This window comes from Ischnura elegans, chromosome 3, assembly GCF_921293095.1.
Source record: "Ischnura elegans chromosome 3, ioIscEleg1.1, whole genome shotgun sequence".
NCBI lineage: Eukaryota > Metazoa > Arthropoda > Insecta > Odonata > Coenagrionidae > Ischnura > Ischnura elegans.
Genome location: NC_060248.1, coordinates 11,360,643 through 11,383,311, shown reverse-complemented (window position 1 = coordinate 11,383,311; position 22,669 = coordinate 11,360,643). Strand labels below are relative to the sequence as shown.

The following is a 22,669-nucleotide window of genomic DNA, read 5'->3' as shown; positions in this document are numbered from 1 at the left end:
ACAGTGAACAGCTATTTATTGAGTATGCTCAGCTGGTTCAAGCCAAATACCATGTAACTTATGATAAACAGCGTATTTCCACCTCCTAGAATACAATATTAAAAGCTCTATTCTGATTTTAACATCGAAACGCTTTCATTTCAATAGTTACCTGTTATCTCGCATGCTGGTGATGAAATCGGACATGCTTCTTATTGGCAAAGATTGGCCAACAAATGATGGTATCCTGCAACATATGCAATTTCTGTACTTAATTGTGACTGGGGAAGTGTTCCAGTATTGTGCAGGCGTTTTCAAATACAAATCCGTTAGGTCTTCTAAAATATTGCATTTCTCATTCTCTATCCATGTTTAAGTATTGATAGTCCCATTTTAACAAGTGTATAATGTTATTTTATGGCAAAGTAAATTTAAAATAGGAAATATTGATTTATTTTTTTCTCAGTACCATTGAGCTGTACTTATCTCACGCATGCTAAGTTTTTTTGTCAGACGAAATTTCTTATTGACTCGTTTCCTTGATTTTCTTATACTTTATCTTCTGTTTATCTGTTTCATACTCAACGGTATCGACTGTTAGTGAGACAGGACAATTTCAGTAGTACTGCATTTTTTTTATTTCGCAAACGGCCCCGTCTTCTATTTTGCAATATATTGTCACCAATATTTATGTTTCTTATTTCTTGAAATTTTTTGATATAATTTACTCATCATTGTTGGGCTTGAGAAGATTTTGCTTGAACCTCTTCAAATTGGCGAGGTGTATTTCCCGGAAAGAATGAAACCAACTATTGGTAAAACTTTTCACGTTTGGCTTCAATCTTAGGTGAAAACTTTTTTCGGCTCTTCCTAAATATACATTTTCTTCAATTCTTATGGTGAGATTTACAAGTCTCAAGAATTTTTTATTGTGGTTATCTAATAGGGTAGACTCCTCAAAGGTTCTTCAAAAATTATTTTCTTACTCCTTGTTTGTAGATATTATTATCTTTAGAAAACGATTGATACCTTTTCCTTATCAAATTTTAAAATATTGTCTCCTAGATGCTCTTATAATATATTGCTTCGTTAAATAATTTAATAAAATTCCTGATTAATGATTTTTCAGAGCATTTAATATCTTGTATGGTATCTTGTGTAATGATGCCCAAGTACGCACGACCGGTTGAATTAATTTAGATTGATCTAAAATACTACTTCAGATAATAAAGAGAAACAACAAATGACGTGTGCCTAACGATAATTAGCGTCCATAAACTGGCCAAAATTAGAATCTAAATATTTTCTAAGTTTATCTCATTATTTCTATTTGATACTTATGGGCTACTACGCATATTATACCAAATACAGGGAATATGTGGGAGGAATTGAAAAAGTATAATCGTGGATAACGACTTTTCCAGTGTTTGAATATAGATTTAAAGGAAACAGAAGTCTGAGAACAAGTTAAACTGGAAGTTTTGCACCGTCGGCGATACATAATAAAAACTAAACGGTCTGTTTCTTGATGATAATGTTGAAGCTAGTAGGTATTGAAGTACGTGTTATGTTTAACGTGTCAATAACGTCTTATGTTGAGTGAAAAGTGATCATTACAAAAGTTCCAAGTTTTTCTTATTTTTTCAGTATGATACTTCCTAATGTCACCGGGCACGATTAAATTCGAAACGGTGATTGTGCAGTTATTATTTGAGTAAAAAATGGAGTATTTCGTATGTAATTAGATTTTCTTTTTTCTCTTGTCTTGACCTCTTTTAATTAATGATCAAAAATTCCTGGAGTATCGGTCATATAACCTATACTCCAGGAATGTTTTATCATTATTTAAAAATGGTGTTTTTAGTATGATTCATATATGGCCACGTCCAAAAACACTCGATCTGCAACTAACCGATGGAAAGTGTTAGGAACTAAGAACACTTTGCGCATGACGTTATAATGCAAAAATATAAATACCAGCCTATATAAAGCCGATTCTGTGATTAAAACATTCTCAGCGGGTTTTCTCGGAACACACAATTTATTGATAACGCTAAATTTTACAAAGCCATATATTTTGTTGGAACTCTTTTCAATATTATTAAATCAGATTAAAGTTAGTTTTTCCTCGTGTATATGAATTTTTTCATTACTTTTTCAACGGTCATAAACAAGAAAACCAAATAGTCGAAATTCAATAAAGCTACTGCCTAGTGATAAAAAATGTCCATTTGTAAGAGACAGAAACAGCAGACTCACTTCCGTTCCCACCCTCTTCACGCCCCCAACCCATCACCTACACTCTCTTTCATATTCCTTCCCAAGTTTCTGTCTCTGCGAAGAGTCGGATCGCTTAACCCCCCGCGTATCCTGTGGCTGTTCTATCCTCCCGTGGGAAACTGCAGAGCTTGGCGAAAGAATAAGACGATGGCTGAGGATGGAGAAGGAGGAGGTGGGGAGGTCAGCGGAGGGGGCCGTTGAGAGGCGGTCGTCGGTAGTCGGACGCGTGGCGGCGAAGAATGTAAACGAGTCGAATAAAATCATCTCTCCGTAGTCTATGAGTTTCCTTTCAAAAATCCCTGCCAATTGATCAGCGACACCCCTAAGAGCATCGGGGGTCTTACACATTCACCTAACTTCAATATGTTACCTCTCACTCATAAACTTTATTATGTTATGGATACTCAATTACTACAATCGCAAATTACTTAGGTAGCCCCAAATTGACCGTACGGCATGAGTTCCACTGTCTTGCTAGCTTGTTACTCCAGGGTCTTCCTCATTTAATAATTACTTTTCCAAGACAAATCTCTTTGTTAGAGGCCGAATTTGGTTCGACTGGTTTCACATTTTTCTCTTTTCTTATTGTTATTAAGGAGTTTGTTTGCATAGAAGTAAACAATAAACACGCAAAGGAGTGGTAAATGATGTAAATATTTTTAATTGAGTTTTTTTAATCCAAGACAATAATTTAATAGTAAATATTTTTGATAAAGAAGAGCGAGAGGACAAGGAAGGCAAGTAATATAAATGGCATCTGTTGAAGCGATGGTCTAACAATAATAAGTGACTGAAGATGGGAGCTGTAATGCGCCCGAAACTGTCGTCCATCAAAATGAGTCAACGCGGCATTAACCCGAAAAACAATTATCCAATCATCAATGATGTACAGGAATGATACCATCGTTAAAGTTCAGGCAAGGGGCTGCCTCATTGAATCGTCGTTTTCCTTGCGAAAATAAAAGATAAGCATTTTTGGGTCCGTATGAAACATGATTGGGTGATCAGCAAAGCTGAAACGAACGACAATACTCTCCGTGAGTTACCTTTTCGCCCTTCGCAATTCATCGAAGCCCTCTCTCAGGTTTTCAGCATGTGCTTCTACTCTGTAAACTGATGTCCCCATCGCGCCATGCCTTCGCTCTTCCGCCGCAGTTATATTCTGCAGTCCATATGCGGAGTATCTCTTCCACCCCTACAAGCCCCTGGAGTGGAAGGACGTATCCCCAGTGTGGTCATCTCGATCCAGCCGTGTTAGGTACCCCTTCCGGTCGCTTCCCCTCCGCGCCATTAACCTCCCGTCGCGCTAATCGCTTTAACTCTCGAAGCGGCCCTCCCGGCGATGATGATCCTCTCCCACTAATCCTCCCTTCCGAAAACTCAAATCGGTACTTCCTCCTGTGAACTACGCTACCGACTCCCTTTTGCTCTCCTCCGACTCAGATTCTAATATCCCCCGAGCCCCCAGGGTAATCCTGTGGGCTCCTATCCGTCCTCGTCCCACCCCCCCACATGCAGCTTTTTTTTCCGTCCGTCGCTTGACCGTTCTCCTTCGGCCACAAACCCTCCTCTGCTCACGAGGTCCCTTTGATGGCCTTTGAGGGAACCGCACGGACGTTTCGAGGGTCCACCGAACGCAAGGGGTGGGGCGAATGAGGGCCCTCGACTGTTTGCGAAACAAACAGACGCCCGCTGTCACTCAGTCCGCCATCTTCTCCTCCTCTGCTGCCTCGTCGTATTCGTCTTCTTTTCCACTCGGTCCGAAAGAGGTCGCTATTCTCCTCTCGGTGACACTCGAGTTTTATCGAATGGCCAATTTTCTCTCAGATTCTCAACAAATTTAGGATGTATTTCACTCATTTAACATTCGTAACAATCCCAGATATTGATAAAAGCGCTGCCACAGTTAATTAAATTGCATATATTGAACACATTTTAATGAGGGACCGGAACATCGTTCACATCGGCGCACAGTGGGCTGAAATCGAAAAAGGCTGGAAAAAACCTCAAAAACGATTTTTTTTTAGGGCGGAATTTGAAATTTTTCATAGTTGTTCCCGATACATTATTGCATTTTTTGACGCAAACCATTTTTCATTGGTAAATTTATTAAACAAATTACCTGGTGTCAAAGTTGAACAAATTTCGCAAAAATTGTCGTCATTGAATTTTTTTCGAAATTCAGCATGTTAAAACTAATGCCACACCTTCTGTAGTAATTCAATAGAAACAAAAATTTACAATATTATCATGCAGTTTATTATTGTTGTTTCTTGGCAACTTTCACGACTCAGTTGTACCACGGCCGTCTTTAAACAGGCCGGAGTGACCGATGTGGCAACGTCGCGCGCCCGTCATCTAGGAGGCCTGCGGGATTGCTCTCACCTGCGACCAAGTCTATTGTTTCGGCGTAGAATATCGGCAAAAGAAATCACTTTGCGGCAAAGAAATCCACTAAAAGAACTGCTGTTTTACTTACCACGGGATAAGCGTGCATCCATTGCTGATTGTGAAGCAGGAGCAGACAGGAATGATACAAATTAGTTATGTATAAAACAGATGATTTTATTGAAATATATAGTCACCGAATTGAAAGCTGTCACATAATTGTAGAGTATTTTCTCTTATTGGAAGTGTGTCTAGCGACATCCAATCTGTTATTCCTCACTTTAGTATAATTATTTAGAAATACATTTGTCAGAGTTTTAATAAATCTTGCAAAAAAATAACTGTTCGGTACATTGCACTGAAAACAGCTGTCTTCATAAATTCCTCTTAAATTATCGTCAAGGAGGATAATTTTAAGAAATGTAGCCTCATACTTGGGTTCTGCTAGAGTCATCATAATGGCCAATGCATGAAGACCAACACTTATTACAGACATACAAGGACAAATAAGTCCGTTTTACACGGTACACGGAACTGCGCAATCTGACGTACGTGTGAAGGCGCAATCAAAATTGCGTCGTGTATTGCGGTGAATTGCTAGAACAGATACGAGACGGCAAAAGTGTAGCCCAATACCAGGAAATCCTGGGTAAGAAACTAGAAGAAGGGGCAAAGAACATGAGTGTAAATGACTCGATAGAGAGAAAATGGCTTAATATAAAGAAGGCTATGGAAGAGGCTGCAAAGGAGACCAGAGAACAAGGAATGGAGAAAGGAAGGAGAAAGAAAGAGAACAAGGAATGAAGAATCGTTTGATAATGAGTGCAGAAAAGCTATAGAAAGGAAGATTATAGATCGAAGAAACACCATCCAGAAAGAGACAAGACAAATGTCGAAATATATAAAGAAAGCAGAAGACAAGCAAATAAAATGCTACGGAAAAAAAAACAGTTCTTAAAAGGATATGTGGAAAAGATTGAGGAACTGAACACACAAAATGAAAGTAGAAAGTTATACCAGGCAATCAAACGGATGACAAATAAATTTCAACCAAGAACAAACGCATGTAAGGATAAGAATGGGAGGTTGGTTGGAACAGAGGAAGAAGTAATGGGAAGATGGGCCGAGTACTTTAAGGAATTGCTGAATGTCAATGAGATAGATGAGGAGGATGGAGATATGTTGGACAAGAGGGTGGACACCAGTATTTGTAGGCCATCAATTGAGGAGGTGGAGGAGTCGTTAAAACGGCAGCGGAATGGGAGAGCTCCAGGGGAAGATCAAATTGTACCGGAGTTAATCAAGTATGGAGGGAAAAATTTAACAAAGAACCTACATAGACTGATATGTGAAATATGGGAGAAATAAGAGATGCCTGAGAAATGGGAAATTGGTTTAATTTGCCCTATATTCAAGAAGGGAGAAAAATTGCAATGCAGCAACTATAGGGGAATCACATTACTAAATGTCACTTATAAGATACTTTCTTGTATACTGCAGAGGAGACTTAACACGTATGCTGAAGTAATCCTTGGTGAATACCAATGTGGCTTCAGGCCGGGAAGAGGAACAACCGACAAAATCTTTCTAATGAGACATGCATGCATGGAGAAATTTTATGAGTACAACATTGACCTACATATGCTTTTCATTGATTTCCAGCAAGCTTTTGATAGTGTCAATAGAAGAAAAATGTTGAAGGCATTGGAGGGATTTGGAATACCAAAAAAACTAATTAAGTTGGTAAATATGACTATGGAAGGATCTCATTAAGCTAAGGCCTATATCGGGGGCAAGACTGTTGAAGCCTTTAAGATAACAACTGGAGTAAGACAAGGAGATTCTCTATCAGCAGTACTATTAAATCTGTGTCCACATTAAGCCATGAAAGAACTGGGGTTAGAGGGGACAATTGTGCATAAATCTACTCAGGCATGTGCCTATGCCGACGACATAGTTCTAATGGCACGGAATATGGATTCTCTGAAAGAAATATTCAAAATCTTAGAACAGAAGAGTAAGAATATAGGGCTCAGAATCAATGAGAGAAAAGCAAAATACATGAGAATGTCGACCACGGAAGACAGAAGATGGACTCAAGACGTTACATTTGGGCAGTGCAACTTTGAAAATGTGAAATATTTCAGCTACCTCGGTACTAATTTAAACTGTAAGAACCCAATGACAGAAGAGATCAACAAGAGGATAATGGCTGGAAATAGGGCTTACTTTGCTAATATTAAGCTCTTGAAGTCAACTCTTCTATCTAAGGAGATGAAATTCAAGATCTATAAGACATTTATCAGACCGGTCGTGACATATGGAGCAGAAACGTGGAGCATCTGCGCTGGAAACGAGCAAGCTCTGCGGATATTTGAACGGAAGATTTTGCGAAAGGTAAATGGTCCCGTGACAGATGGGGTAACTTGGTGGATAAGAACAAACAAGGAAATAGAAAATATAATCCGAGGCGAAGACATAGTGAGATTTGTGAAGACCCAACGGCTAGCTTGGCTAAGTCATGTAAAAAGAATGAGTGAAGAATGGATGCCTAAGAAGATTCTACATGGAAATATGGATGGAAAGAGAAAAAGAGGAAGACCGAGGAAAAGATGGATGCAGGATGTGGAAGAAGACATAAATGCTATGAGGATTGTCAGATGGTGGGAGAAAGTGCAGAACAGGAGAGAATGGACAGGCGTCTTAACGGAGGCCAAAGCCCATACCGGGCTGTGGTGCCGAGGAAGTAGTAAGTAGAGACGGCAAAATAGCCCCTGTTCTAACGAAAATAGAACATGGGCTATTTTGCCGTCTCGCGTCCACGCATTCTCGCATGTGTTCTAGCAATTCACCGCTTTACACGACGCAATTTTGATTGCGCCTTCGCACGTACGTCAGATTGCGCAATTCCGTGTGCCGTGTAAAGTCTTTGAAATAGGCATCTTCACTACCCTCATTTGAAATACATGAACATGCACATATATCAATGGTTAAGTGCTGCAATCCCTTCCTGACAGCATACCCACAAACGTAAATGAGACCCGAATATTCCTCCGCAGTGATTAATATTGGTTTGCTCATAATTTCCAGGAGGTCGAACTGATTGAGTATGAGCTCATCATCTTCCAACGCTTCAACTTACAAATAAATAACTTACCTTCGACTACAGCTAATATGATAGGTTAAAAAATTAATCTTCTAACGTCATCTCCTGCAAAAATAGGGTTTAGAGGAAGAAAATTAACTTCAAACGAGTCATGTCGGGTATCTTATTCACCACGAGTCCACTGTTGTAGAATAATAAACAAATAATAAACAGGCCTCCTCCGCGTTGTTGCCAAATATCATCCCTCCGGCCTGTTTAAAGACGGCCGTGGTTGTACTATTTGTGGCCGATACGATACAAAATGGCGGACCCTGATTTTCGTCGAAATTTTGTGTTCGCGTAGGATTATAAAAAAAGGATCACCGAGTTACCAAGAGATATTTACACCATATATACAAAAAAAAACTATAGAGTATGATACCAAAAGTAGAATTGCGACCACCTGCGACGCCGAAATTAAGATCGATTTTTCGAACGTGCGGCGTAGCTAGGAGCTTCCTGAAGGCCACGGGGAGTACCGTGATCGACGGACGTTGGAAAGTGAATCTTTTAGCAAGTGATTTGTGTATAAGATATAATTTATTCAGTGCCATATTTATTTTACATTTAGTATAACCTAATTTATTCGCTCTCTTGCGATATTTATCGTCGATACGATACAAAATGGCGGACCCTCTTTTTCGTCGAAATTTCGTCGAATTCGAAGTCGACAACTGGGTATGAGGACTTTGCCTTATCCTAGGATTGCTTGCAACAATCCTGCAGATTGGGGTATCCAATATAATTTCTATGCAATAAAATCCTCCTTAATTGAATGAGATGAAGTAAAAGTGCTAGCAGATATGAGGCATCAAAAGTTTTTTTTCAATCTCAAGGAAATATGCATGTTTTTCTGAATACACATTTTGCTCAACAGCTTTAAAATTAATTTATTTTGTGGTACTTGTATGGTAACAAATTCTGAAATAATTTCCTACTTATCCTATTCAGCATCTAGCGCATCTCGGCACACTACCTCATCGGTCGGTGGGACTGTTCTGATGACCAACACAAATGTCAGCACAGAAGGGCAGCTGAGGTCTCGGCGCAAAGCAGCTAAAATGCTTGTGGCAGTCGTACTTATGTTTGCTGTGTGCTACTTTCCTGTGCATTTATTGGGCATCATGAGGTAACTGGTTATTCCTCTCTTCCTCCCCCCCTACTTACCTCCCTCTGGCGATATAAGGTGTTGGAAAAATAAAATATCCAATACTTTTTGGGGTGGTAGTACCCAACATAACAAGAAAAAAATAGTCCAATGAACCTTGGTCCAGAAACACATACAAACTTCCTGAGTCATGAGTCATGAGCAGCTGAAGATGAAGACCGCATTTTAAATGCATGCAGGAATTTCCAAGAGAAATCGGGTGCAAAGAAGCAAAAGTTTATTTAGCTTAAAGCAAAATTTTTGAACAAAGTTTCTTTAAATCCAAGCAAAGTGATATTACTATAAAACATGTAGTCAAAATAAAAAATTTTTTGAGCAAATAATTTTTAAAAACCAACAAAGCGCTATTGTATCTTTTTGGAAATTTTGGCTTTGAAACCTTTTCTTTGTTACAACTTAAACGACCACGGCTTGCCCCCTCTAGTTTTGATCCTGGGTACATCCTTGGTATGATTTGCTGTGGTGATTGGCAGAGGGATGCATTGGAAGGGCAGACATCACATCACATCACATTGAACCTATCGTAAGGAAAGGTGTACTTCAGGTTGCAGACAATATGCATTTGTGGACCGAACATCTTCAGCTGCTATGAACAAGTGTATGTAACTTGGAATGTATATGTTTCTGGACCAAGGGTTATGGACTTTTTTTTCTTGTTCTCTTAGGTTCTACCACCTCTCAAAGCATTGGACACTTTTTTTAGAACACCCTGTACATGGTTGGATGATAAGATATATATATTCTGGGTTCTTTTTTCTTTCCTTTCTCAGGAATGGTAAAGAAATTTCAGAGTAAAAAACATGTAGTAATTTCAGGTGGATTACAATGCTTAAAAATTTTATGTCAGTTTTATGAAATCATTCAGCAATTCCTTAGATACTTAGTCTCCCATTTTAGACTTGCATTCTTCTTACTGTATGTATTCTTCTTACAGTACCCCATGAGTAGAGTCACATTGTTGGCAAGGAAGGAAAGTGGTAGACTCCTTTCTTTTGTCCTAGTAGATTGTTCTCATTGATATTTGTTCACCATGGCCTGTGACTCATTACACTTTGAAGCAAATGAACCATTTTTGCATTAATAAATAGGGTGGTTTCCTATTATTTTTTATTGCCTATATCGAAAGATTATTACTCCTAGAGTACGTATTTCACGCTGTTAGATTTTTTAAATGACGATATCTATTTTTCGCAATTAAATGAAAAGTGAAAATGTTCAAGTGCACGAAAACGCGACGGCTAAGTATGAATGCTGGGAAAACCCCGTGTGACATCATTCTGGCTCCCACTGTCGCGTCGCCGTGTGAGGTGACCTTGGGGCAAGGCTCTGAGCGCTGATACGATGCAGAATGCTAGCAGGTAGCAGAGTACCCGGCTGGCAGGTAGCGCTTGGCGTAAATAAGGATTATTAATACAGTGAGTCCTCGTTTTACGTCACCCCGTTTAACGTCATTTCGCGATAACATCACGAAGATTTTGAAATCGTCATTCGTTCATCGCACCTTCGCTTTGCGATAACGTCTCTTTTAAATTTCGCGCAAGAAAAAAAGGCGAAGCGGCAGGCGTTGCAGGTTGTTCGTTTTGTGGGCGGTAATACAGTCAGTCTATACAAAGTGTAAAACGGTGTGTTTATTGTTAATTGCGATTACGTTTTTAGCAAATATTCAGCTAAATGAATTCTTAGGTTGGTGCACAAGGTTTTACTTGACGTAATGGTTTTCATTAACCTAAAAAGTGATTTCAAGGCATTTTTCCGTGTAGAACTCGGAACTTTTGTCGTCACTTTTTTCACCGTGTTCACAGTAATTTTGGTTCCTGTAACTGCGACGATGTTTCAGCTGAAACAACTCGCAAAAATTGGCCTACAACCTGCCTCCCGGGTAGCATGCCAAAATTAGGTCTCCGTCAATTTATTATGTCATAAATTTAACCTGTATAACCCTTTGTACAATATTGTTTTTATTTTTGCTGTTTAAATTGAAATTTAACTAGACTTTTTGGTAAAATATTGCTATTTTCACAATTATGCTATGTACTATTCATTAGGATCCAGGTTAGGCATTCCCAGAAATCTCATCCATAGCCCAGGGACTATACCTCCATGTTGAGCTGAGAATAAAGGCCTTCATAATTTTTATTCCATTTGCTAAGGTACATGGTGAAGCTGCCGCAGACAGATGAGTGGGTGGCGCTTTCAATGATCTCACATTGGCTCTGCTACGCCAACAGTGCTGTGAATCCAGTCATCTACAACTTCATGAGTGGTGAGTAGGATCAAAGTTTTTCTGATGAATTCAGAAAAATGAAGATGAAAATATTTCATATATTTTTAACAACATTAGCATGAGATTGCTACAAATTGGCTGATCAAACAAACTTCAAGCTACCCAGAAAATAAATAGCTGTTGATTATTTTAACACTTTAAAAAGATCTCACCTTGAGGCAGCTATTGATTAAACTTAGTGAGGTTATTACGTATCAATACAAATATCTTGAGACAATACAAATGGAGTAAATGGATCCCTCATAGATATCAAAACAGGTTATGAACAGGTTGCCAATCACTAACTTATTAGAACGAAGGATGATGGCACTGTTTATCCCCCAAATCCCCCCCTCTCGCTGCACCACTGTTTGGATGGATTCCCATTGACTCACACTGATTAAATATTGCCGATGACATGAGAATAATATTTTTTAATACCTCATTGATATTTTATTCATTAAAGAATAAACTGTCTGATACAGCAAAAAAGTTCCAATTACTTGCGTAGCTTGAAAAAAGTACATTTGCATTGCTACAGTAGGTATAAGGGTCTTCAGAAGCTAACTCTTAACTTTCCAAGGAGTGCAGTAATGCATGCAGAATTAATGCAGTAAATATTCTGCTTCATCAAGCTTTACTTGTACTCTGGATTTATGAGAATATACATGTTAAAGACAATTTAAAGTCGATGGAGCATTATTTTCCCCCATCAACGTTGATTTATTATTTCTCTGCTCATCTACTGGTCTTTGTATTAATACTTTAATCATATAAAACTATGACTAGAGCTATGGCAAATGAAATATCTGAACAGCACAAAACATGCAGTCACTAGCACAGGTGTTTGCTGATGCTTATATCATTCATGGGTGTGCCTGATGTTGTTACACCATTAACTCATTTTCAGTAAGAAAATCCAAAATTTTCCACTCTTTTCTTGGCTTTGGGCTCTAGTCCAAGGGTTGGAGTGAGTACCTATTTATGACTAGCTGGAATTCATTTTTCTGGCTAGGCTAATTCCAAATCAAGTGCATTCCTTGCCTTTAGGTTTTACTTACATTATGGGATGTTCAGAGTGTTGCCATCCTTGCATTTTCAAAACTTGCAGGTCTCTAAGTAATGTGGGCACTCAAATCTTGTACCAACTGAAAATGAGTGTAATGATAGAGGTTTGCTCCCCTTCTTATTTGTAAACTGTAATATTTCTGTTTCTTCCAAAGTTCATTGCTTCTTATGTTGAAATGACTGAATATATTATGTAGGTACTTGTTATATATATGCAATGTGGAATTTTTTAAAGATATGTATTGCCACATTTGAAGTTGAGGAATGCTGCCTTTCATTTTTACATTTGATTATTTAAAATCCTGACCCATATCAATTTATTATGTCATAAAAGGAATTCAGTGTAATGCTCCACTCTCTTGCAAATGGAGGATCATGTATACTTTACAGACTACTTTACAGAAAGTAGGATTCCCCTATGCATCATATAATTGCTTCATGATGTAGCAGATGATTCAGTGTTCATTTTGAGGCACTATTGGTCCTTATGTTGTGTATGGAATCCATTTTGCATTTGGGAATAGATGGCCTCATATTGAAATTTTCAGTGAATTTTCCCAAGAATATTTGTCTACTGATTTTAATCTCTGTACATCTGGTATGACCTCAAAGTTTTCATCCCACAGTTACTAATTAAATAATTAATAGCTGAATCTCTGGATTAACAAGGTAAAATGAATTAATCTCTAATGTATCGCAACTATAATCTTTTATATGTATAGCATTACAAGAGTTTGATTCCTGAGATTGGTTAAAAATGATAAATATGTTTAAACTTAATTTAAACATTAAATTTTTATCTAAGAGAACCATAAATTAATGCTTCTGAAGGCTTCCTTCCCATAACAACATTCATTTCCACAATCATGGATTTAATTCATGGCCCCTTCTACCTTCTTTCGCCCACCTCCCTCCCACTCTGTACAACATTCTGGCCTTTTCCCCACATCGATTCCTGCCCTGGAAAACCCTTTAGGGAAATTTCGAAGAGAGTTCAAGCACGCTTTCCTATATGGGCCCTGCTGTCGGGATAGTGATGCCTCATCGTCTTCCCAGTATCACTACAGCAACAGCCAGTACCAGAGGAACATTGCTAACCAGCGGAGCTACCACAGAAACCATCAAATACACCTGCAAAACCATCCATAGATTAAATACGATGTTTTATTCTCTCTCGCGTAGAAATTAGTAATTGTTGGAAATAATTTTGGGCTCACTTTCTGTATGCTCACTCATGTAAAGGTATGTGATTCAATTAAGGTTATTCAGTACGAATCTCTCATGGAATCATGATCTATTTTGCGAAAAATAAGTTCTTTACTTATGCTACTATTCCATTTGCCTTGATTTTTGTAAGATCAGATCTTGGGAGACCTCAGCAGGGTACAGTATAATAACTCCACTTGAATTCAAAGTAAACATGAATGTTTCAGTTTATTAATAATTAGCCCATTCACATCGTAGACTGGCCCCAAAAACTAGTCTTACTTATCTACATTAATGGCTTCACAGTGAGAATGCCATGGTTGAATTGACTTAAAGCCACACAGAGAGTAGAAGTATTACAATAGGTTTTTTTACTTGACTATTAGTAAATTAAACTGCCATGGTGGATACATTTGGTAAAAACTGATACAAATTATTTATAAATTTTTATGTCTGCATTTTAGAGCTCTGAGTAAATTGTTTTGCTGCTATTGAAGTTGGTAAGATTTGAAGTCCGAAAGAAGAGTTATTGGGTTTCCCACCTGATCCAGGGGTTAACACCCAAGCTCCAATGATTTGAAGGTGTAGTCTGCCATCATCTTCAGGGAGAATTGTGATACAACTAATACTGTTGGGACTTTCAGTCTAAATAAAATAGCAGACTATGCCTTTGAAACATAAGTGCCACGCCTGGACCCAGCGGGAAATGATAGTACTCTTCTTACAGTCAGTTCAGTGGGAAAACATGAGATTCTTCCAGATTTAAGGTCATTTTTGTCACTCAGAAGTGGTGGGATCGCTGCCAATGGATAGGTGATCAAATGTGGGATGAGAGGTTGAAATTAACTCCACAATCAATTCATCTGCTGCTTACAAAATGCCTCATAACTTAAAATATCTTCCATCAAGGTGCTGTAAGTAGGACTCTTATTAGAGAAAATAATCCACCACTGGTGTGAATCGTGCTTTTAATCCTTTATTCTCATGTAGTATTCAAAATTTGTTAATGCTGTAGGTACTCATTAATTATTTACCCATGCACATTTCTGCTATGCCAGGTAAAATGAGTTGATTGATTTTTATGTTGTTGAATTTTATTTACTTTGATATCATTTAGTTTTTGATCATATTTTTTAGATCCCTGAACTTAAATTGCATGTACGTCCATACTTGCTCCAGTAACAGGAAATATTGCATCAGTAGGTATCTCAATAAATAATGATAAATGACGTTTAGAAATACTTTCACGTTATTAATTGCAGAATAACATATCACAATTGGTGACATGAATTATAACTATCTGGTACTGCAATAAAATTTGAGCTTTTAACATTAATAATTGGAAAAGAGTAGTTGATAAGTTAGGGAAAAAGTGAGTGCATCAATTGGATTTTCAGAGGAAAATGGTAGGGGTTGATATATTATGGAATAAAGATATAGGAATTCAATGAAGAGGTGCATTTATTATGGGCTCAAGAGAATAGAGGAATGTGGCTCATCGTCATTGGTTTTCATTCTATTTATCTTAGTATCTCTTTGAAGCAGTTAGCAGATGCATAAACATCTTCACGTTTCCTCATCATAGAGACACATGTACATCTCCAAATGTTCATTAGAAGTTTCAAATCATGTGAATGCCTCTTCTCCAGAGGCCTTGTATCAATTGCAACAATTTATTGTGACACCATGTAAGACCAGTTACACATTGTTCCTTCTGAATGGAGCTATCACTTATTCCATACAATGAATACCATGAATGATTAACTTATCACGTATTAAAGTTGGTGTTCTACTAGTTAAGGTAGGTTTATGTGAATGTTTTGCAAGTTAGCCCCCCCAAACTTGGACTTCTCTCTTACATTCACCGCAAGGCCTCCTCTTTTTCATTTTCCTCATAAATCCATTTTTCTTCCTTCCCCTCCCTTACTCACGTAAGATTCTTCCTTCTAGCACTGTTTTCAACACCCCCCCCCCCCCCCCCTCCTTAGAACTCCATCCATCCAATCTTTATCTCCCACGTACCACCCGTAGAAGTTTCCCCTCCACGACCACCATCTCCAGCAATTCACTGGTTCTTCCCCTTTCCCTCTATACCATCTTCTCTATTTTCCTCCACATCCACTTGTCAAAGGTTTCCAGTCTTTTCTTCTCCTCTCTCAGTACCCATATTTTGTAAGAGTAACTATGCTCATCCAATTATTTTTTTCAACTCATCCTCAGGAAGGTGCCGATACAGTCTTAAGACTTTTATGGGTTAAGAGTCACTGTATCTTGTACATTCTTCCTCTTCATCCATATTCAGAACCATGATAATAAGCCATTGAAATACTTTCGATGCCTGACCATTATGGTTTTAACTGCCTCTCCTCTGTTTAACATAATGACCTTCCTTCAAAGCATTACGGTTGCAGAGTTCCTGTCTTGGAGAGGTCATGACCCCTTTGATCCATCTTCGTATCCACTGCCACTACCCCTTGGGTAAATAATTGTGGGGAAAAGACTCAAATGGATTCCCTAGCACCTGTTCATTTTCATCAATGATTGTCTGCTCCTTAAAACCACAAATTATGTATTATCCAACGAGCCCCAAGAGTGGTTTTAATGAGCAGTGAGCAACAATCGAAGCTCATCTCATGGATAGGGATAGCAATGAAATGAAGGAGGTATAATCATTACCACGCCCCCAAGGAGGTGGAGACAGCAATGCGAGTAGTTCCCTCCAAACACTGCCATTTCAAGTCTCCCACTCTCATCTCTAAGCTGTATTTACACTGCAATTTTGAGCAAATTACCATATTCCAAAGACCACAAGGTTAATGTCACAAATTTTCATTGCTTCTGATTAATGCTTGTGGAAGTATATTGCTGCTAGTTAACAACAACCGAATTCTGCTAGCTTCTGAAACATTTCTGATCATCTTAAAATATTCTAAAAAGTGTAACGCCAGCAACAGCGATCAACGGATTGGGCTGAAGGGAGGAAGGGAACCAAGGGCAATGACAGACATACAAACGGTAGATGGCGTTTATTGTCTTTACTCGATTACGTCCCGTGTGCGACTGCCGCGTGCCAATAGCACCTTGGTGTCTCGGCGAGCCCCTCGTGTCAAACTCCGAAGCCCTCATTAGCTCCCGATGTCACCAGTGCATCGTCCCCGTAGGTACAAAGTACACTGCTTACTCTGTAGGTAAGAAGGAGGCACTGACAATGCAAGAGGAAAGGGGGAAAGTGGGCGGGAGTGGGTGGAAGAAGGAATGCCTACACAGGCAGAGAGATGTCTCGGGGACGGGAAGGGAAGAGTACTGAGGAAAAGAGATGAACACAAAGTCATAGGCTGGTCAGCAATATTACAAAAGTCTTGCATATGTAAAACTTCAACAATAAAAATAATAGTGTAAATCCAAGTTTAGAAAACATTGCGTGCAGAACACTGAGTAAGGGGTGTGCACTCCAGATGATTCTTTGCAAAGAACAGCACAGACTATCTAAATTCTCTTTCCCATTTATATTAAAACCTGCATGTTAACTATAAGTAGTATTAACAAGTAATTTTTTCTCTCCAAAAAATTTTCATATTCTACCAGTTAGTATATTTATAAATATGAATTATGTATAAACTTGATCAATAGTTAATTTGTGTGAAATGATAAAACTACTTTAATAAAATAATTCAATCATTATTTTTAGCAAAATTCCAAAACTTTTTGGATAACTTTTTGTGTTTTATAGATTAAAATAATAAAAAATAGCAGGGGGTATGCTGAGTTACTGGGGAAAAGGGAAGTAAAGAACAGATTCATTAGCATCAGCTTGTAGACTTCAGAAGATGCAATGGTGGTCATTTGATTTCCTGGATTCGTTCCTCATTCTTACTCAATACTATGATGGACTTCTTTCCTGCTCCTACACTCATAATTTCAACTCTGAAAAAATAAAACTAATTTTGAGGGAAATATTCTCTTTCCCAAGACTGATTAATTAGACCATAGAATCACTGATAACATCAGCAAACATCAACTTGGAAGAATTATAGATTAGGGGTAATTTCAAATGACTCGACATTCAAAATTCCATTGAAAAAATGGGTCGGATTTCTTTTTTGAAGAGTTGTGAGTCCAGAAACACAGTAAAGATTAACTGAAGGATATGGAAGAAGGTCCAGAAAAGTATTGTACTCATCAAAAAATGCAAGCATGGAATTAATCCCAGAGAAGTAGCTAGGATCACAAGTTGAGTGAACTTTATTAGGTCTCAAGTGAAATTTGAGAGAGAAATTCAAATTTAGAATATTGATAGGAGAGACCGTTGAGCAAAATGAAAGTTTTATCTTCAGTGCAAATCTTCCATTGCTGGCAGATCACCTCTAATAAGTAATACAGCGTAAGAGACTTTTTGGTAAACTATGAATACATACAATCCAAGTTACATGATTTGAAAAATATTCAATGGCTGCTGCCCTGACTATTGCATTTCCACCTCTGCAATGGATCAGCAAATTATGTATTTGGTAAAAGGAAGAGGGCATTTGGCTTCAAATGCAAAATTTCATGGCACAATGGGGGCTGAACTCTTTTTATTGGAAGTGGCTCACTTGTGGCTTTCCCTCAAAGAAAAGAGAAAACTATGCAATGGTAATCCTCTTCGAGGATAAATAAATAAAAAACATGGATGAAATTTTGAAAAGATATAACTCCAAAGTGTTACTGGAATAATTTTGAAGAAGCATCAATCACTGTCAAACAAGATTATAACACAGTGCAATATCCATTATCCAGACTTGTGGTTATTTAACTTGTCCAGAAATTCAGTGTCCCTGGCTGACGACCTCATATTTGGCTAAAATCGCATCATCGATTATAAATCAAAGGTTTTTCTATGTATAGTAAGAATATTTTCTGTTATTTGGTATGTACATAATGTGCATGAAGTTTTAGTGATGAGACTCACAATATCGTAAAAAGAAAACAAAATTATGGAAGAAAATAAGATTTGGTGGGAGCGTGGCAACATATAATTTTGCTGAGATAGCTAAAAATTCATCTTTAACTTCTCACATAACTGAAAACACTATTTTGGGGAAATTTAATTTGTTTCCTTCCCATCTCCAATCTAGCATTTTTAATAACACGTCCACATCATTGTTGCACATGTGTCCGATTACTTAGTTCACTCTGAACAGTAGACGTACATTCTGCTGTCCTGAAGATCAACCTAATTTTTAAGTCCACTTTAAAGCTTTGTGATTGCTTATACAATTTTTTAACGGGTCACCTTTGTGCATGCTGGCATTCATTTTACTGCTTTCACTAAAAAAATTACAGTTGTTCGATGAGAAAATGCTTTGCTGACAGTTGGTGCAGTGGAAAGTAAAGATTAAAAAGCAAAACTTTTACCTGGTGTCCATAGTATTCCTATGATACTGAGCTGTGATGGCATTGCTACTGTTATAATACTGCAGTTAGTGCATTAGGATCCCATTACATTCTTCACCAAATAATTTTGTTTATAAATTAGTAATTCATGGGTTCAGCCTTTACATGAGTAAGCATGGTGTTTGATTGAGCATATTGTAATCAAGTTGGTGTGTCCTGAAGACCTAAAAGTTTTATATTTTGCTCAAAAATTATGCTCCAAATGTAGTGCAGTTGACAATGTTTATTGTGATTTTGAATTTCAAGTCGTATACCACTACAATTTACTGCTCACTTGTGCTAATCAATCACAAAAAATGCTGAGAAATATATACATACTGAGGTTGTTGAAAGCAAAAATTAATGTCTCTCTGAATTTATGTAAACTAAAATTTTGTATCAAGTGTGTTGTTCTTCACTTGGCTGTTTTAAGAGTACATATTCATGACTATGCAGTCATTCCAAAGTTTAATCTTTTCAATTTTTTACGTTTTTTTCACCAAAATCTGCATTATTTTAAGTGGACTACATTTTGTGAAATCTTCATTTAATATGTATTCCTGACAGAAATATTTTCTTACTCATAACAAAAGTCCTTTAAATTATACCACAATTTCATTTTGGTTAAAAAATAATGGTTGCAAGTATTAAGATGTATATTACTGCAATGAGCTTGGCCAAACTGGTTTCCACTAGATAATGAAAACATGAGCTTAAAAGGATGGTAAGGGGTAACTAATGTCAGTGGCAGCTTGTCCTGTGAAGTGAATGAAGTGCTGCATCACCTGTATTTTGACAGAGTATTAGAGAATGTCAATTATCATCATAAGTAGCAAAGAGTTGTCCAATGGGGCTCTGCCGACCAATCGGTAACTTTTAAGTTGCCTCATCACAAGAAGAGCCCTGCTCCGCCATTTCACGTGGGAGTGAGGTTATATGGAGGGGAAAATGGTGGAATGAACGTGTTAGCCCGAGAAGCATTGTCAGTGTAGCCATGGCTTCTACCTGCTGTGTGACGTGCTTTTGATAGTGCCTCCCTAACACATCATCAGCTCAATTTTGCATCACTGTTAGCATTGCCTGTGGGAATCCTTCCATACCCACGCACAAATTCATGTTCCTCCAGAGGAATATGTGAATTTGTGCATGCTTTACGAAATTCAGCTTTGTGAGGCGAAAGCCATTATCTTATTTCATCACTTTTCAGTTTGTTGGAAATACCATTTACTAGATGGAATACCAAAGATTATATGGGTCTTATTCAAAGTGATAAACCATAATCCTCACTAAGAATCCGATGTACAACAACAAGCGTATTATATCATCATAACATGCTGAAATTACAAAAAAATATTGCTGCATGACTGTTATTTGATTAACTTATGAGAAAGGAGGATAAGAGGGGCAGAAAAAGCTCTACCATGAAGAGAATCAGGCCAGTAGGTACTTCTCTCTTCTCAAAGGTGACGAGCTGCCAATGCTTTAAGAAAGGGGAATTATCTCTGAGAAATGGATTAAGTTGAAAAAAATTGTAGTTGAGAATCTGGCTTGCTTTTGCTAAATACAGATAAGCCTATGCAAAATTGAAATTGTTTAGGAGTTAAACCTGCCAACAATGCCTTCCTGTACAGGCAGACCTTAGGTTTTAGAATTTTTCACTGTTTTACAAATATGTTTAAGATTGCCTTGGTTCCTTAACTCTACAAAAATCGTTTCACTTCTTTTATTGTACATCAATTATTGAAAATATTATTTCTAAAGTGTGGTTAAAATATTCTAAATTTATGGGTATACGCATTTTAAAACATAAGTGACATGATTTTGATTTATTTTTTATTTCTCTAAGTGGATTCTTGTTGAAACACCTTAAAAGTACATATGTTCTAAGAAAACTCAGTGTTATTCGACCTGAATATTTTTATCCATTATTTTATCTCTTGTGTCCTCATTAATTGTAAGATGTTTAATCCTAGTATTAAATTTTGTGCTTCCAAGGAATTATCTATGCAATTATTTGAGGTTTCATTCTGCTTTGTGACTGTTGACACTGTGCTGTTTTCATATTTTTTTAGAGCCAGAGCTCTTCATTATTTTTTCCTTTCTTGGTTGCTTTACAGGATTACTTTACGAAGTATTGGAAACTTTTGTAGTATTCTTATTATGTCTCATTATCTTTAGCTAAGGGAAATAATGCTTCATACTTAGTCATAACAATATGCATACCTACCGACTACATATTGAAGTGTAATTAATGGATTTTCTCATCAACATTTGGAAAAATTTCTGTTCCTCTAATTCATATATTCTCCATAAGTTTTTGCTGACAGCTTATCTCCACCAACTGATTAAGGTCATCGGTTACTGGTGAGTTTGTACTACTACACTGTCTTTGAAAAAAAGTCTGGATACCCAAGAATGAAGTGTTGCATTTCGAAAATTACTTGATTGGTAGTTATCAAATAAACTGGATATGAAAGGAAATTTATTTCTACATTTTCTCAATATCTTCAGCAATTCACTCTCTCAGCACAATTTTTTAAATGGCATTGTATGAAATCATATTTTTTGTTTTTCATGATCATGGTTTTTGACACTCCAAAAATGGTAGCTCCACTATTTGAGCATTGTATTAGTTTGGCAATTCCAAATATAATTTATGAGCACCACCGCAGATATTTGAGTTGTGCCCTTTCCCTGTTAATATACATTTTCTCTTTAACTGAGATGATATGATTAAGATATCCAAATGATATAAATGAGTTTTAATTACTTTTGATACGTATGCAATAGAAAAAAAAAACAAATATTTTTAAATAACTAACGTACATAGTGAAGGCTTATAAAAACAGGGATGCATTGAATGCATTTCAGTGCAGGTTTCATAGGTCCAAATGGGTAAGGCCTTGCATCGCAAAGGGTCCACCATCAAAACCCTTGTTCATCTCAGCAGAATTTTACACCTTCACTTTTCCTGTGCCAATGGCTGTGGGTAGGGGCCTCGTAATTGTCCAAAAATCCTTGGATGAGTTTGTACAGATCTAAACTTAATTTTCTGAGCAGCTAAGCCTTTCATATTTTCATGCATATTTATTATTTTTCTTGTACTGCCTTATACATCACCTCATTTATGCATTTAATCTGATGCCTTTCTTTACCATTCTTCCCACCAATTTTTCCTCTGAGGATTTTCATCCTCAGACCATTATGTCCTTTAAGCTAGGTGTCCTATAGATCCTATATCCTAATAAATAGATGTAGAAGCAGCTCAAATAAGGTAACCAGAGTGGCCCTACTCATTGCAAAAATTTTAGTAAAAATAGAATTTTTCATTTAAAGTCATGATAGTTTTTTTTTACTTCAAATAACAATTAATTATAACTTATAAGCTTTTTAGCTTTTTTTCATATAAATTCAAAAATATTGCATAGTGAAAATATTTCTTTTCAAATAGTCATTTCTAAGGATGTATCTCCTTGGTGAATTTTTTTTCAATATGTACCTATAAAAGATAACATATATAGCTGTATTATTTGTATTGTATGCACATATTACTTTCCTATGTGGTTGAATATTCTCATGAAATTCATGTTGCCTATTTTGTGGATGTACAACTTTTAGGCTGGAACAAGATATCAGTCAGAAAATTTTTATTTGAGGTCTGATCTCCGTCTCCAGATAAATAAAATACATATATATGTGTATTTCTCTAGCATAATCATTTTCAGATACAGTTTTCATGGATTCATGATTTAGAAGATAA

The 22,669-nt window shown here is 37.2% G+C and overlaps 1 protein-coding gene across 1 annotated transcript in view; it reads left to right on the top strand.

Annotated features, from left to right (window-relative positions):
• The window catches only part of LOC124155438 (5-hydroxytryptamine receptor 1-like), a 102,966-nt gene that overhangs the window by 73,256 nt on the left and 7,041 nt on the right, over positions 1-22,669 (top strand). The window contains exons 3-4 of the mRNA XM_046529254.1: positions 8,744-8,921; positions 11,111-11,223. Coding sequence (XP_046385210.1) covers positions 8,744-8,921; positions 11,111-11,223 — 291 coding nt within the window. The remainder of the gene's footprint in view (positions 1-8,743; positions 8,922-11,110; positions 11,224-22,669) is intronic.